The following is a 15,685-nucleotide window of genomic DNA, read 5'->3' as shown; positions in this document are numbered from 1 at the left end:
GACGTGAATTATAAATTGCAAAATTCCCTCATCTTCCTTAGTCTCACCATCCGTTATGGCTTGCAAATTGTAGAAGCCTAGGAGGTGTTACCAGAGAAGTTTGCCATTGTTTTCAGTCTGGTAGGATGTAGAATATCATTTTTGGATGTTGTTTTATATGCTATTAGATTGAAAACTTAGTTTTTTGCTAGCAGTCGCCGCTAAGGCATCCCTGCCATTTCGTTCGTTGCAATCCGTGACTGCACGCCGGGGTTTGTCCTAGTTGGGTCAGAGAGAGCAGCATATGTGCCTCCTGATGAGAGACTAATAAGTTTCGAAACCGGTAGAGGTGCTTGCTGCACTCTCTGATTGAACTGGAATAATGATGCGGCTGTAGTTTCGTGTTGCAACGAAATTGAATATGATTATTCATTTTTTATTTACATGTTTACTCTGATTGGAGTACGAAGGGAACCATTCTCGTGGGAACTTTACCGCGCTGAGCAGATGGGATGTGAGTTATAAATTGTAAAATTCCCTCATCTTCCTTAGTCTTAGCATCCGTTATGCCTTGCAAATTGTAGAAGCCTCGGACCCCGAGGACCCCGTTCACATGACAAGCGCTTAACGTTTTTTAAGAGACGATAGAGGATAAATAGGCCATCCCAGAAAAATATGGAAGGATGATGAAGAATCGAAGGCTCCTGAATTAGTAACGGCTGCTTATTGCATATTTGAAACAACGATGTGAACCATTTTATATTAAAAAGTTTTTTGCTAGCAGTTGCCGCTAAGGCATCCCTGCCATTTCGTTCGTTGCAATCCGTGACTTCACGCCGGGGTTTGTCCTAGTTGGGTCAGAGAGAGCAGCATATGTGCCTCCTGATGAGAGACTAATAAGTTTCGAAACCGGTAGAGGTGCTTGTTGCACTCTCTGATTGAACTGGAATAATGATGCGGCTGTAGTTTCGTGTTGCAACGAAATTGAATATGATTATTCATTTTTTATTTACATGTTTACTCTGATTGGAGTACGAAGGGAACTATTCTCGTGGGAACTTTACCGCGCTGAGCAGATGGGACGTGAATTATAAATTGTAAAATTCCCTCATCTTTCTTAGTCTTAGCATCCGTTATGGCTTGCAAATTGTAGAAGCCTCGGAGGTGTTACCAGAGAAGTTTCCCATTGTTTTCAGTCTGGTAGGATGTAGAATAACATGTTTGGATGTTGTTTTATATGCTATAGATTGAAAACTTAGTTTTTTGCTAGCAGTTGTCGCTAAGGCATCCCTACCATTTCGTTCGTTGCAATCCGTGACTGCACGCCGGGGTTTGTCCTAGTTGGGTTAGAGAGAGCAGCATATGTGCCTCCTGATGTGAGACTAATAAGTTTCGAAACCGGTAGAGGTGCTTGCTGCACTCTCTGATTGAACTTGAATAATGATGCGGCTGTAGTTTCGTGTTGCAACGAAAATGAAAATGGTTATTCATTTTTTTCATTTTATTTTACTTTAAAATTCGTAAAATCTAAACAGTGAAAGAAAAATTTAATACCTTTTTTACACTTTTTAGATAATTGTTTAATTGCGGCTCGCGCAAAAGCTCAAATTTTGAAAAATGGCTCGGATTATCAAGGAACTTGGCCACCCCTGAAACATATTGAGACATAATTCAAGGAAAATAGAGGGTAGGAGAAGCGTAGGAAGGAGACGCGTTCCTGGTTGAAGGACCTGAGAGAATGGTTTGGTTGCAGCTCAATACTGTCCAACTGTCCAAAGCAGCTGCCTCGAAGGTCAAAATAGCCATTAGGCACTTAGAGAAGAAGAGGACTCATAACAAAGTTACTCTATTTTTCTTCGCGAGTGGCTTCGGGACTATGTATAATTCCAAACTGTTAGTGTCATAAGTTTTGTTCTTCAAAGTGTATTGTCAACATAAGAAAACTGTTAAGAATATCCTCTTTCTATAAGTTGTTTTGGGACCTCGAAGAAAATTTAATTTGTCTTGGATAATGCTGCCTGTATGCATCACAGTAATAATATTATTTTTAGAATGAGTTAGGAGATAAACTTCTTCGTTTTCTTCTTTACATTATCCTTGTACCCGTTTAGGTGTCCAAGTCTCCAGAACTAAACTCATTGTCGAAGATATACCCATAAGAGGATATAGAGATACGTAAACTCTGAAGACGGAAATTTAGCCTAAATCCTTAAAGTGGAGATGAAGAAAAATTATTAGTTATTATTGAAAATAAACTGCTTTCGGTGGTATGAATAATAACGGAGTATAAACTCACGAGTATGTTCTCATGAGTATGAGCATAAAGTATAAGTTTATACTCTATTTGGTATGAATAAAAATATTTTGATGTGATGAGTTTCTACTCACAGTTCATAAGAGTTGATGCAGTATATACTCCAACATTTGGAGTGTAAACTTCATTCTCATTTTTATTCATACGAGCCATGTCTTGAAAATGTGTTAGAGAAACACATTTTATAATAATTTTTTCTAAATTACTGATACATTTTAGCAACAAAATTCAACAAATATTCATATCGCGTTAACACCTATTTAAAGTGATGTACATATCGCTTGTTATAAACATTATAAGTATATTCCTACGTAGAACTTGCGTCAACTTACACGCTTAATGAAACATATTTGATGAAAGCTGTAATTATTATTATACTTAATTATCAATAGTCCAGACAATGAAGGTAAAATGTAGCGTAATTCTATATTTTTCTGAGCCGGTACCGATTGGCACCAAAATTTGGCTATAGATTCTACTTACTCTTTACTTCAAAGTTGACCCTGTGTCGTATGTGGACAGGAGGGGGTGCTATCCTTGCTCGGGAGTAACAATTTTTTATTAAAAATGATACCGGGAATGAATACGCAACTTTTGTCCTATACATTTTTTTCTGAAAGTGAATACTTTTCGACTTATTCGCAAGTGAAAAACACTTTTTAAACGGCCTTTTGCGAATTACTAAAAAATTACGTATTTTATATATATATATATATATATATATATATATATATATATATATATATATATATATATATATATATATATATATATATATATTATTTTAAAAATCATTTAAAATCATTTTTTAGCAATTCGACTTCGTAAGTCCTAGGTTTTCACCCAACGTGACCGGATGTAGAACTGGAAGTCGATATTTGAACTCTTCGTAGAACTTTACATCGATTTATACGATTTCACTCATTTTGAGTAATATTTGCCAAACTTCAGGTCATAACTTTTTAACCGGAAATGACATCAAAAACCGGAACTAAATATGCCGGAACTTGCTAAGGCGCGTCGAGTAATACACACACCCAAACTTATATAGAAGCATCTGATATTTCTTACTATTTCGTGCGAATTTAAAAAAACAAACACACGAAGTCAAACAATATTTATTTTAAAGCAATTTAATAACAAATACATAACAATTAAATAAAACAATAAAGTATTTAACAAACAAATTGAAAGTAGTTGTTTTAAAGTCAATAGCATACAAAATTTCAATGTAAAACGAATAGTGTTTAAATTGTTTTTTTTTTGTATTTTGTGGTAGTCAGTGTTATCACCTCTAGTCCTTATGCAAGCTTCAGTTTGCGTGGGCACGCTCCTAATCAAATTATCAACATTTTGTTGTGGTAGGTTGCTCCATCCTTTAAGAGCAGCTTGTACTAGCCGTGCGATGTTTTGTGGATTATCCCGGCGAGCTCTAATTTTTATTTTAAGCATATCCCACAAATATCCTATAGGATTAAGCTCGGGTGAGCAAGCAGGCCTCTCCAAACAAGGGATACCTTCTGCTTCAATGATGTCTGTAGTCACTCTAATGTTATGCACCAAATTTTCTCCTGTTGCACCTCTTCAGAGCCTGACTACAGGTTATCAACATACCTGTGAGCAGTTAAAGTTGATTGAATGAAAATTAAAGGAGTTTTTTTACGGATCACAATTCCTCTACAGAACATTACACTTCCCCTTGTATATTTGTGAACAGATCTGACAGTTTTCGTTCTTGCTTGTCTTCCTCGACCTCTAAGTACACGATTTCATGGGTCATCTGATTTTACACAAATCCTGACTTTTTTGAAAATAGCACATTTTGTCAATTCCCAATGTTCCACTTTTGGTGGTGAAGACACCAATTTAGGCGATCAATATTGTGTTGCCTGGATAACTCGGGAACCCATAACTGTCTCCTGCTGTATACTTCTTGGTACGAACTTTTCTTCTTATCGTTTCAACTGGAACAGTTACACGTGTAGCTTCCAAGAGCTGCCTTCGGAGCTGCAGGTGAGAAATGGTTCGGTGTTTTCCAGCTGATTGGACAATTAAACGATCTGGGAGAGCCGTTATTACTTTTGGCGACTTTCCCTTGCTTTATTTTTGAGCTTTCCTAGTTCCTGTTATCTAGCATAGGTTTTGGACAGAACGCCCTGTATCACGCCTAGCTCTACAGCTATGTCCCTCTGAGAACATTACTTTCTCCACAAGACCAATAATCTTTCCTCGTTGTAAGTTCTATAACCCCACATCAGGCATAGTTTCGTTTTTGGACGCAAAAGTTTAGTTTCTTTATTTTCGTTCAGTTTGCAACTTAAGCAAATAACCTATACCGTACCGAGCTGTACTATCCGATTGTCTTATATATTTGTTTATTTTCAATAAAAACCTTTATTCTTCGCAACAATAACAAGTTTTTTCAAAAGAAATAAATATTACTTTGAAATACATGGTGATTCCATATAAGTTTGGGTGTGTGTATATTATTGGTATTGTTTAGGCGACTTTAAAACAGTACTTCCGGTTGTAATTCTAAAAACAAAAAAGTACTAGGTGAAATTTTCTTACCTTTAATACCATCCTTGGCTTATAAGCTTTCATTCGACACCTCATTTGTCATTCTATCTGGTATACTGACGTAAGAGTTGTGTTTACGGACGGATAGACGGACGTGGATAATTCAACGTTTTCACATTTTTTCAAAATGGGTGAAAGCAATATAAAAAACGAATACATATATTTATTCTCGTCTTGCTGAGGCGCGTCGAGTAATATATTGCTTGTATTACTTCGGCGAGTTTAAAACAGTACTTCCGGTTGTAACTATAAAACCAAAAGTACTAGGTCAAATTTCTCACCTTTAATACCATTCTTGGCTTATAAGCTTTCATTCGACACCTCATTTGTCATTTTATCTGGTATACTGACGAAGGAGTTGTGTTTACGGACGGACAGACGGACGTGGATAATTCAACGTTTTTACATTAAAAAAAAATGCTGAAAACAAAAAACAAAAGGAATGATGAGTTTATGGTGTCTGTAGCCCCAAAAAGGCGAAGAAATAGCTTATTGAAAGTTGGTTCTTCTACTCAAACGTCAAAATTGAAAGTTTCAACGTGAAAACCAATGCGTTTTTCTTGGTAAACTCACAAAACCTTTTTTGTAGCGTTTGGAAATAATCTTTTTCTATGGATGCTATACAATGTGCAACTTCTCTCACTACTTACATACATTCAAAACGAACAGTTTCTCAGGATGTGAGAAAAGTCGGCCATTGCAGTGAGAAATATTTTTTCTCACGGATTCCATACGTAGAATCGCGGTTTCCATGGTAACATGCACAATACAAACACAAATATTTTTGTCAAATAAAATGTGTCGAATCAAAACTTACGAGGAATTATCTTTCAAAACTGTTAAATAATTAAATAAATAAAAGGAGGTATATAAATATTAGAAATATTAAATACCTACATATGTGTATAATATGTATTTTATTTCAATTTTGGCATATTCATAAAAGCACCTAAATTATTTAATTTTGAAGTTTAAACTCTTGACAAAAACGCATCCATAGAAAAAGTACAGTGTACAACACGAGAGAAAACGACATATTTCTCCCTCGCTTGATTTGCGGCACTCGTCTCGTACCTCGGCTCGTGCCAACAAACTTCTGCGCTCGTGAGAAATATGTCTTTTTTCTCTCTTGTTGTACAATATACTATTTATCCGAAAAACCTTTGCAATTAACTTTATTAATGTACTTATAGTAGTATGCTCTATTATAGACTAGAAGTTTGGCTGGTTTAAAATGCTTAGTTTAAAAAAATTGAGTTTTAAGTGAGAGGTGGTTTGTATTTTTACAAAAAATTCCCTTTTTTTTCAAATAAATCGAAAACCAAATACAAAAAAGAAAAACCTACAATTTTCTCCTACACAAAATTTTGCGTATCTCTAGTAGTTTTCTATTTATTTGAAAAAAAAGACAAATTTTTGTAAAAATACAAAAATTATTCTCTCACTTCAAACATTTTTTAAAACTTTTTTCAATAAGTATTTTAAACCAGCCCAACTTTTAAATGCACTGGTTTCTTCATATTTCACGTTAACTTTATATTTTAGCTTTAGCTTTTGATGATGAAGAACCAACTTTCAATAAGCTATGTCTTCGCTTGTATTGGGGTATAAGCTACATTAAAAAAAAAGAATTAGATAAAATACGTACTTTTAAGAAATTCTAACAAACAGTTTGAAAATTTTTTTTTGTTAAAAAATTGACATTTTTACTAGCGGATAGGTAGAAAAGTATTGATTTTCAGAAAAAAGAGTGCATGAGACAAAAGTTGCTGGTTATACAGGGTGTTTAGTAACAAATGAGCTGAACCTTAGATTCCTGAGCTTAAAGTAGGTCGATTTAAGCTAACTTACTTTAGTAGGAAGTTGATAATAACCGAAATACAGGGTGTCAAAATTAAACTTTTATTTTATTCATTCTTGAATAGTTCCCTGGCATGGAATAGCCATGGCTAACAGGCATGGACTAACAACACGAAATTTGGTAAGCGGGGGTTTTTTGGAACGAGAAATCTAAATTCGCCATCAAAAAGAACGTATTACCCAGAGGGCGCCACATACGTCTTTCAGCGCTTATCTAATACGTTCAATTTTTTTATCCCCCACTCTACATACTTTTTGAATCAAAAAATTTATTATCTTAATATTTTTACTTAAAAAGGTATACTACATTCATCTCGCTAAACTCAACCGTTTTCGAAATAAACGCATTTTAAATCTGCGATGCAACATAATTTTCTGCTTAATATCATTGTAGTTACACTCGAAAAATAAAGTTGAAACCATAATAATTGTGCAAGTTCTCATATTTATGTTATTAAATCGCAAATTCCATTTGAAAGAATTTGCGATACATTTTTGGAAATTATTATGATTCAGTCTTTGCTGGCTACAGGCTCACAACAAATATACAATATCATTATAGATTTCTTGTCAGATACACGCACAGTCCTATAAGATTTGTACGCGGGCATGAGATTTTTTATGATTTAAGTTCAGATTTGCATCTTTTTTTTTGTCATAAATGTTTTATCACTTTATCAGAGTTCCATTATTGTTTTTATTGTATTATTATTGTATTGTATTATTTATTGTGTTACTATATTGTTTCTGTTTATTTTGTATTAGGATTAGGATTGTATTTTGTTTATTGCAACTGGCTGAATGACTAATGTCTATGCCATTAAATAAAAAAAAAAAAAAAAAAGTTATTTTTCGGGCGTAACTACAATATTATGCAAAAAATTATGTTGTATCGCAGATTTAAAATTCGTTTATCTTGAAAACGGTGCAGTTTAGCGAGATGAATGTAGTATGCCTTTTTTAAGTAAAAATAATCGGGGAATTAAAGTTTTGATTCAAAAACTATTTACAGTGGATAATAAAAACATTGAACTTATTAAATGAGCGCTGAAAGACGTATGTGGCGCCCTCTGGATAATACATAATTTTTGGTGGCGAATTTAGATTTCTCGTCCCAAACAATGCTCGCTTACCAAATTTCGTGTTATTATCCGATACCTGTCAGGAAATATTCAAGAATAAAAAAAATACAAGAATAAAATAAATATAAAAAAGTTTAACTTTGACACCCTGTATTTCGGTTATTATCAACTTTTGTACTAAATTAAGTTAGCTTAAATCGACCTACTTTAACCTCAGGAATCTAAGGTTAAGCTATGGCCCATTCGTTACCAAACACCCTGTATATTCATTGCCGGTGTTATGTTTAATAAAAATATTTTTACCCCCGAGAAATTTTTGGGTGTAAATCGGTACAGGGTCAGCAAATTACGCAGAAAAAATGGCCATTGACTGGACTACAATTATTATTCTATGTGCTTTTACAGGTGTAGGTTTTAAATATTGGTGTAGGTGATTTTCAGATTGTTAGAATAGGGGTTTCCCACATAGGCGTAGGTTATAACCCCCCCCCCCCATTGGGATGTACTTTGAGCTCTATACGCTTAACACCATAGCTCTCAGAGACCTATCAGTATTTGTAACCCCCCCCTTTCAGGTAGTTGTAACCCCCCCTTAGGATCATCCTGGTTACGCCTGTGGTTTCCCACGGAAAATTATAAAAATTTAGATGATCTTATTAGGAGACTTTTTATAAAATCTAGTCTCCAATTCAGTTTCTCGGTATAGGAATCTTTCGGATACGTATGTGGGAATGTTTACAGCTTCCCTTATAATGTGGTTATGTGCTACTTGAAATTTCTTCCTGTTGTTTTTACAGATTTGACCCTAAGCTACTGATGCATATGTTATGGCTAGGATGATGATGGTGTTTGCCATTTTTAACTTCGTGTCCAGGCTTAACTTGCTATAGATAAAAGATATTAGCGTGCTAAAGAGATTAGCGTGCACGCTAAAGATACAGAAGCGTATACAAACCTATACGCTCAACTTGATACCAGGGATGGCGAAACGAAGAAAAATAAAATAGCCAAACAGAGAGCAAAGAAAGCAAAAGATTTTAATCAGATTAGATGTATCCGAGATGAAAATCATAAAATACTAATTCACGAAAAGGACGTCAAAAAGAGATGGAGAAAGTACTTTGACAGTTTATTAAATGAAGAATTTGACAGACAGACTGTGGAGTTAACGGAGACAGTAACAGCAATGGTCCCCAAAATAACAAACGAGGAAGTGGCTCAAGCGCTTCAAAAAATAAAGAAAGGAAAAGCAGTCGGACCAGATGATATCCCTGGGGAAGTATGGAGGGTATTGGGAGAGACAGGAACAAGTTGGCCAGCAGGTCTATTTAATAGAATTATGGAAGTTGAACAAATGCCAGACGAATGGAGAAGCAGTATATTAGTACCTGTTTACAAAAACAAGGGAGACATAGAACAATGTACAAACTACAGGGCTATAAAACTACTTAGCCACACCATGAAAATATGGGAGAGGGTAATTGATAGACGGATACGTGAAGAAACCGAAACATCCGATAATCATTTTGGCTTTATGCAGGGCAGATCAACAACAGATGCAATTTTCATTATAAGGCAACTGATTTAAAAATACAGGAATAAAGAAACCAACGCTCATATGGTATTCATTGATCTTGAGAAAGCATATGATAGAGTTCCTTGAGAGATTCTATGGTGGACACTCAATAAGAAAGGAGTTCCTGGTGAATATGTAAAGATTGTGAGAGATATGTATGAGGGAGTAACGACTAGTGTTAGGACAGGTGTGGGAGAGACTGATAAATTTCATGTGAAAGTAGGATTGCACCAAGGCTCGGTGCTTAATCCTTATTTGTCCTCATTAGTTTTGGACCAGATAACAGCGAAACTAACAGGGTAACATTCCATGGTGCTTAATGTATGCTGATGATGTTGTGTTAATAGGAAATAGTGAAAGGGACTTAGAACAAAAACTGGAACAGTGGAGACAAGCTCTGGAGGAAAAAGGTTTAAACCTTAGTAGGACAAAAACAGAGTATTTGGAATGTTCATTTAAAGATGGAGTTACTACAAATAAAATGGTATCTTTGGATGGTGAAATGATTGTGAAAAGCAATAATTTTAAGTATGGAGAAATAAATGGAGATGCATGCAGTAGGATTAGGGCTGGATGGATGAAGTGCAAGGAAGCGAGTGGTGTGTTGTTTCACAGAAAAACCCCAATGAAGCTGAAGGAAAAATTCTATAAAACAGCAATAAGACCGGCTAGACGTCAATCACCCAATACGAAGAATAGCTGAAGTGCAGATTCCTGGAAGGAGTAGGAGAGGAAGACCAAAGAAGACCTGGGGGGAGACGATAAGGCAGGACATGTTGGTAAAGGGTATCAACCCCAAGATAGAATTGTGTGGAGAAATGCAATTAGGGAAGCCGACCCCGCATAGGTATAAGACAAAGAGAATGAGAATGATGATGATTACATTTTATTTGAGGCCGTTTACATGCTAACGCGTGTTTTAAGCCATTAAAACGCGAGTTGGTATGTGAACTGCCTCAAATAAAATGTACGTAGTTGTAATTGCGCGTTATCAAAACGCGCGTTAAGCGCTTGTGGTATGAACGGGGCCTTTTCTTAGTGATAACGTTGTTGACATGTGGTGTGTACGTCATTATTTTGTCCATTAGCACTCATAAATATTTTGATTTGGTTTGACCATTCTATCTGTGTTGAACATCCTCACGTGGCGAGCTGGACTTCCGAATATTTTTTAGAACATTATTACCTGTGATTTTTCTGGGTTTACTGCTATTTTCCACTGAATCCACCAATCTTCCAACTGATGTAAAACATCTTGTATGCATCTTCTAGGTTTGCATTCAGATTTATCGCAGCCATTACTGTGTCATCGGCATATAGACTGAGCATGGTTTGGCCATATTGGTATATGGTATACACAGTCTAGAGAAAGGGTAATAGTACTTCCCCTGTGGCATTCCAGCCTCGATCATTCCGACTTCAGATAGGCGTGTTGTATCTAAACCCTAAACTTTCTATTGGCTAAGTAGGACGAAAGAATGCATGTCATTGTCTTGCAGCATCCACGTTGTGAATAAGCTCTTCATGCCAAACTTTGTTAAATGCTTTGCTGATGTCTAGGAAGGCAATATCAGTGCATTTCTTCTGGTTGAATCCCTCTATGATGTAGTCGGTCAATGAATGACAAAATTGGTGCTCTTCAGTAAACCAATAAAGAAAAAAACGAAAAAAGTCAGATCGTGAAACATTGGATAGAGATCTGCACATAATGAACATTGATAATTGGAAACTATAATAGTAAGGGAACAAGTAATAGAACACGTATCTACTTTTGAATATTTGGGAAATATACTAACAGATGATGGGAAAACGGACTTGGCAATAAGTAATAAACTGAAGAAGGCAACTAACGTGTATTACTCTTTAAATAATACAATTTTTGGAAAGTCAGAAATAAACAACAAAACTAAACTCAGAGTATATAACAGCATAGTAAATGCGATAATGACATATGGGGCGGAAACATGGATTGTCCAAAAGAAACATGAATCAATGATAAACGCGACCGAGATGAAATACATGAGAAGAATAGCCGGAGTTACGAAGTTTGATAGATTTAGAAATGAAGATATAAGAAGAGAGCCGGAACAAGAACCGATAATGAGGAAGATCGAAAACAAACAATTAAGCTGGTTTGGACACATACAACGAATGGAGCAAGAAAGACTTACAAAGAAGGTACATGAAGCCAAAATGGGAAACAAAAGAAAAAAGGGACGGCCGAGGAAGACATGGATGGACCAGATCCAGGATATAGGTGCAAAGAGACACATCAGTATGAGGGATATGAAGAACCTAGCCACCAATAGAAGCAATTGGAAGAAAAGGATAAAAGGCGGAACCCGACATCCGACGCCCTGAAGGGCATTAAGGATTATGAGAAAGGAGAAGAAGAAGATAATGGGAAAGAAAAGTAGTACACAGGGAAATTGAAAGTAGTAAAGAAGTGCATGGAAAAATTATAAAACAAAATGAGATATATTTATATATTAATTAAATAAACTATAATTAAAAGTAAAATGGAAATAAAAGTAGCCCTAGACCTTTATGCTTAATAAATAAATAACCAGTACCTCTGCGCCCTTTTCGAGCAATCTTTTTTTTGTTTATGTATAGTATCAGATGACTAACACCTTTTGATATTTCTTATTTCAAGGAAAAGAATCGGACGAGTCCAGCACGTCCGATGGGGCAATGTATGTCTCGTAAGGCCGCAGGGGCCTTTGCAGCATCGGCAGCGGTGTCCCAAAATCGGCCGACAAAAATTCAGAAACATCAGAAATTTCAGGTGAGTTTGTACAAATATGTTATTGGTATAATATAGATGAATTAGGGATTGCGCAATCCAGCAGCATTTTCAGTCCAGCTGGGTTTTTGCAAGATTGGCCTGAATCCAGCTGGATCCAGCGCGGGTCCAGCAAAATGTGGAATCGCAACAAAGACACGATTTTAATGTTTTTTTTTTGTTCATTTATTTTTAAGCTTTTTAGTACAAACTAATAAAATAAAATCTCAAAATAAAAATTATCTTAGGTGTGTATAATCAAATAAGGATATATAATCAGTTACAATTAGCAATTAATCTTACCTCTCTTTAACTTACAATGGCTAGAGCAAATGCTGCAATGATCATGAGATTCCAAAAAAACTCGTCCTCAGTAAGCCATGGAAGTGAAACATAGGGCTTTGCTTGTATCGGCTGAGAATTGCCACTGTCCAACCTTTTTAAGCAGTATCGTGGGTATCGAACCATGTTTCATCTAGATAAAATATCGGTCTTCCTTCATCTCTAAATTTAGATATAGCATCCAAGTATTCATTTCTCCATTTAATTAGACGAGGATAATCCATTATTGATGATCGCTTATTAATTTTCTTATATCGAAAACCAATGTGATTCAAAAATCTTGATAAAGTTGAAGGCGAATACGTAATGGAATAGTCTTTAACAAGTTGATCGTAGATCATACTAAGCGTTGGAACTAGGTTCTTTGAATAGAAATTGTAAATGGCTCTTCTAATTACCTCAGCATCTTTTTCATTTACTGCTTTATGTGTAGAAAAGTCACTCCGCTTTTTACGAGGTTGAATTCTATTCGTAACAATTTTCCACACTGTTTTATATGGCATCCTTGTCAGTCGAGATGTTGTCTTGATGAGGAATTTACCGTCTTCTGGATTTGGATTATCTTCTTTCACAGTTTGATAAACATTCCTAATAATTTCTTTGGCATCATCAGATAAATGTACACGTGTTTTACACTTAGCACTAGCTTCACCGACTTCAGACATTTTACTTGAATACTCGCGATCTAACCTTCTATCTAAATGCAAGAAAATAACTGCCTGAATGTGCAAATGTCAAACTTAAATATGTTTGCCCCCCTTTCATAATGTTCCATAATGTATGTTTTCTGGATAAATAAATGATACTTAATTTTACCTAAATACCTATAAGCACGAGAATTATGTGTAAAGCTATAGAATAATAATTAGAGGTATATCTTATCTTTAACTAATGCTCTTTCTAATGATTCTTTAATTTTTTTATTTAAAGATAGAAAGCTGCATTATCGTAAGTCCATTTTGTTTAAAGTGAAAACGATATAAAACACATTATAATCTAACTCCATAAAATTCACGAAATGAGCGCATTGAACATAAAAATTGTTTGTGATCGTTTGTAATTGATTCCAAGCAAGTTAATTTCAGATGACTAAACGAATTCGTCTACAGTAAACAAAATTTTTAATACATTGTCTAGAAATTTTAATTTTAATAATTTATTTGCATTGATAGGTAACGAGTCAGTTCTGTAAATAATATAAAGTACGGCCCTAGTAGCTGTTCCAAAACTATTGCCACCCGTCGCAAAGACAATTGAGGGATTAGTAACGTCAACTATTTATTATGATACTAAATCGGTAGGGACATCCCACCAGCGTCAGGTCAAATTTCTTATATCTTGACGAAAAGAATAACTAATTTATAATAAATCTGTTAAGTCCAAAATTATCTTCAAACTTATTACGTAAACTAAAAAAAATACAGTGTCGTATAGAGAAAAAAATTACCTTTCAAATGATGTGCCACTCGATCACACTTGCTATTTAAAAAAACTGGGGGTTGATGCGGGGCAGTAGGGGGTTACATTTGAGGGCATAAATTTTACTTGAAAACTCGTCCACCTCCCAGTATAAATTGACGTCTTATTTTAAATTTTGAAGAAGCTCTTGGTTTCTGAGTTCCTGGAGGGGTCAAATTTTCGTTGGAACCATGGACGTATAAATAAAGATGGACTAGGCAGGCATGCTCTATTCTCTGTTCACCGAAATTTGAAGCCAAACAGTTTATAGGCGCGAGGAAGGGGACGAGGTGATAGACTGTGACATTTCCTTCTTAGTCAGTGGCGTACCTTCCAATAATTGAACGGTATTTGAAACAATTTTTTTATTTGAATAAATGATTACTAATGGTATTTTTAGTATCGTAAACATATACAATATTTGAAAGAAGTGAGAAACAACGAAAAATAAATAATTTTAATTTTCAATGTATAGAATATATTTACAAACATTGTTTTACACAAAAGAATAAAGATGAGTTAGTATTCAAAATCACAAATTACTATTATGCTATATTATACAATATTTTATTCAAACTAATATTATACATAATAGGATGCATCGAAAAAATAAAAGTTTGAAATGTTATATCTTAAGGCGGAAATACATATCCGCGCCGCGAACTCCGCGCCGTGTGAGCGCCGCGCGTTTGAGGCGCGGTTATTGTTCGTTAAAATTTTTCATTTTGACGGCCCAGAGGAAACATACGAACGTTTAGTAATTGTAGATAATCATGTCTCTGTCCTGTACTTCTACTACATCTTATTTTGTTATTACATATTCTGAAACTATTTTCTTGTGTCATCTTATGCAATTTACTATTTTATGTGGAATAAGCCACAGTTTGCGAACATTTCGGGAACTACCTTTTCGCTTCCCGGCGACACAAATATAATGGTAGGGGAGCCCAAGTGGGGATTTTTGCAGTTACGCAGCGCGTCAGATTATCATATGGGGAGAAACGTTGTACCCTGCAGATGTACCTCCACCATCTATTGGCTCTTAACACAGGGGGTTCGTTCAGGGGGGCCCGAAAAAAAAATCTATCCTTAAAAATACTCGAAATTGTCAGATTAAGATTATTAGGTAAGTTAAGTACATGCAAAAGAGTCTATATTTCAAAAATATGACGATTTGAGCGGGGTGTACGGAAATGGGTGAGTCAAAAAGTTTCACAAAAAAAAGCGAATATTTTGCGAAATGAACGTCAGATTGAAAAACTAAAAACTACGTGTTCAATGTTTTTCAAAAATCTATCGAAAAATACCAAACATGACCCCCACGGAGAGGGGGGGGGGTAAATCATATCGAAAAACTGCAAAATACACTTTATCAATATTTTTAAAAAATCTATCGAATGGTTCCAAACACGACCCCCACAGAGGTGAGGTGGGGGGCTTACTTTAAAATCTTAAGTGGTAGCCCCCATTTCTTATTGCAGATTTGGATCGTTTGTATAAAAATAAACAACTTTTATTCGAAACAATTTTTCTAATTATGGATAGATGGCGCTGTAATCGGAAAAAAGATTGTAGGAAATGGAAAATTAAATTAAAAAATGGGAAGTCCCCACTAAAATGGAAAATTTTACTTAACTTTTTTTGGATTTAGGACCTAATAATCACAGCCCAATAGTTCCCCAAAGCGCTCGAGTGACTGCACATTTAGC

General features: G+C 35.2%; 1 protein-coding gene across 6 annotated transcripts in view; it reads left to right on the top strand.

The window, feature by feature from the left end:
* The window catches only part of LOC126890038 (uncharacterized), a 619,722-nt gene that overhangs the window by 86,526 nt on the left and 517,511 nt on the right, over positions 1–15,685 (top strand). For all 6 annotated transcript variants that reach the window (XM_050658857.1, XM_050658859.1, XM_050658856.1 and 3 more), the window contains one exon: positions 12,048–12,179. In XM_050658857.1, coding sequence (XP_050514814.1) covers positions 12,048–12,179 — 132 coding nt within the window. The remainder of the gene's footprint in view (positions 1–12,047; positions 12,180–15,685) is intronic.

Source organism: Diabrotica virgifera, chromosome 8, assembly GCF_917563875.1.
Source record: "Diabrotica virgifera virgifera chromosome 8, PGI_DIABVI_V3a".
In the NCBI taxonomy this organism is placed as follows: Eukaryota; Metazoa; Arthropoda; class Insecta; order Coleoptera; family Chrysomelidae; genus Diabrotica; species Diabrotica virgifera.
This window is presented reverse-complemented; position numbering and strand designations above follow the sequence as displayed.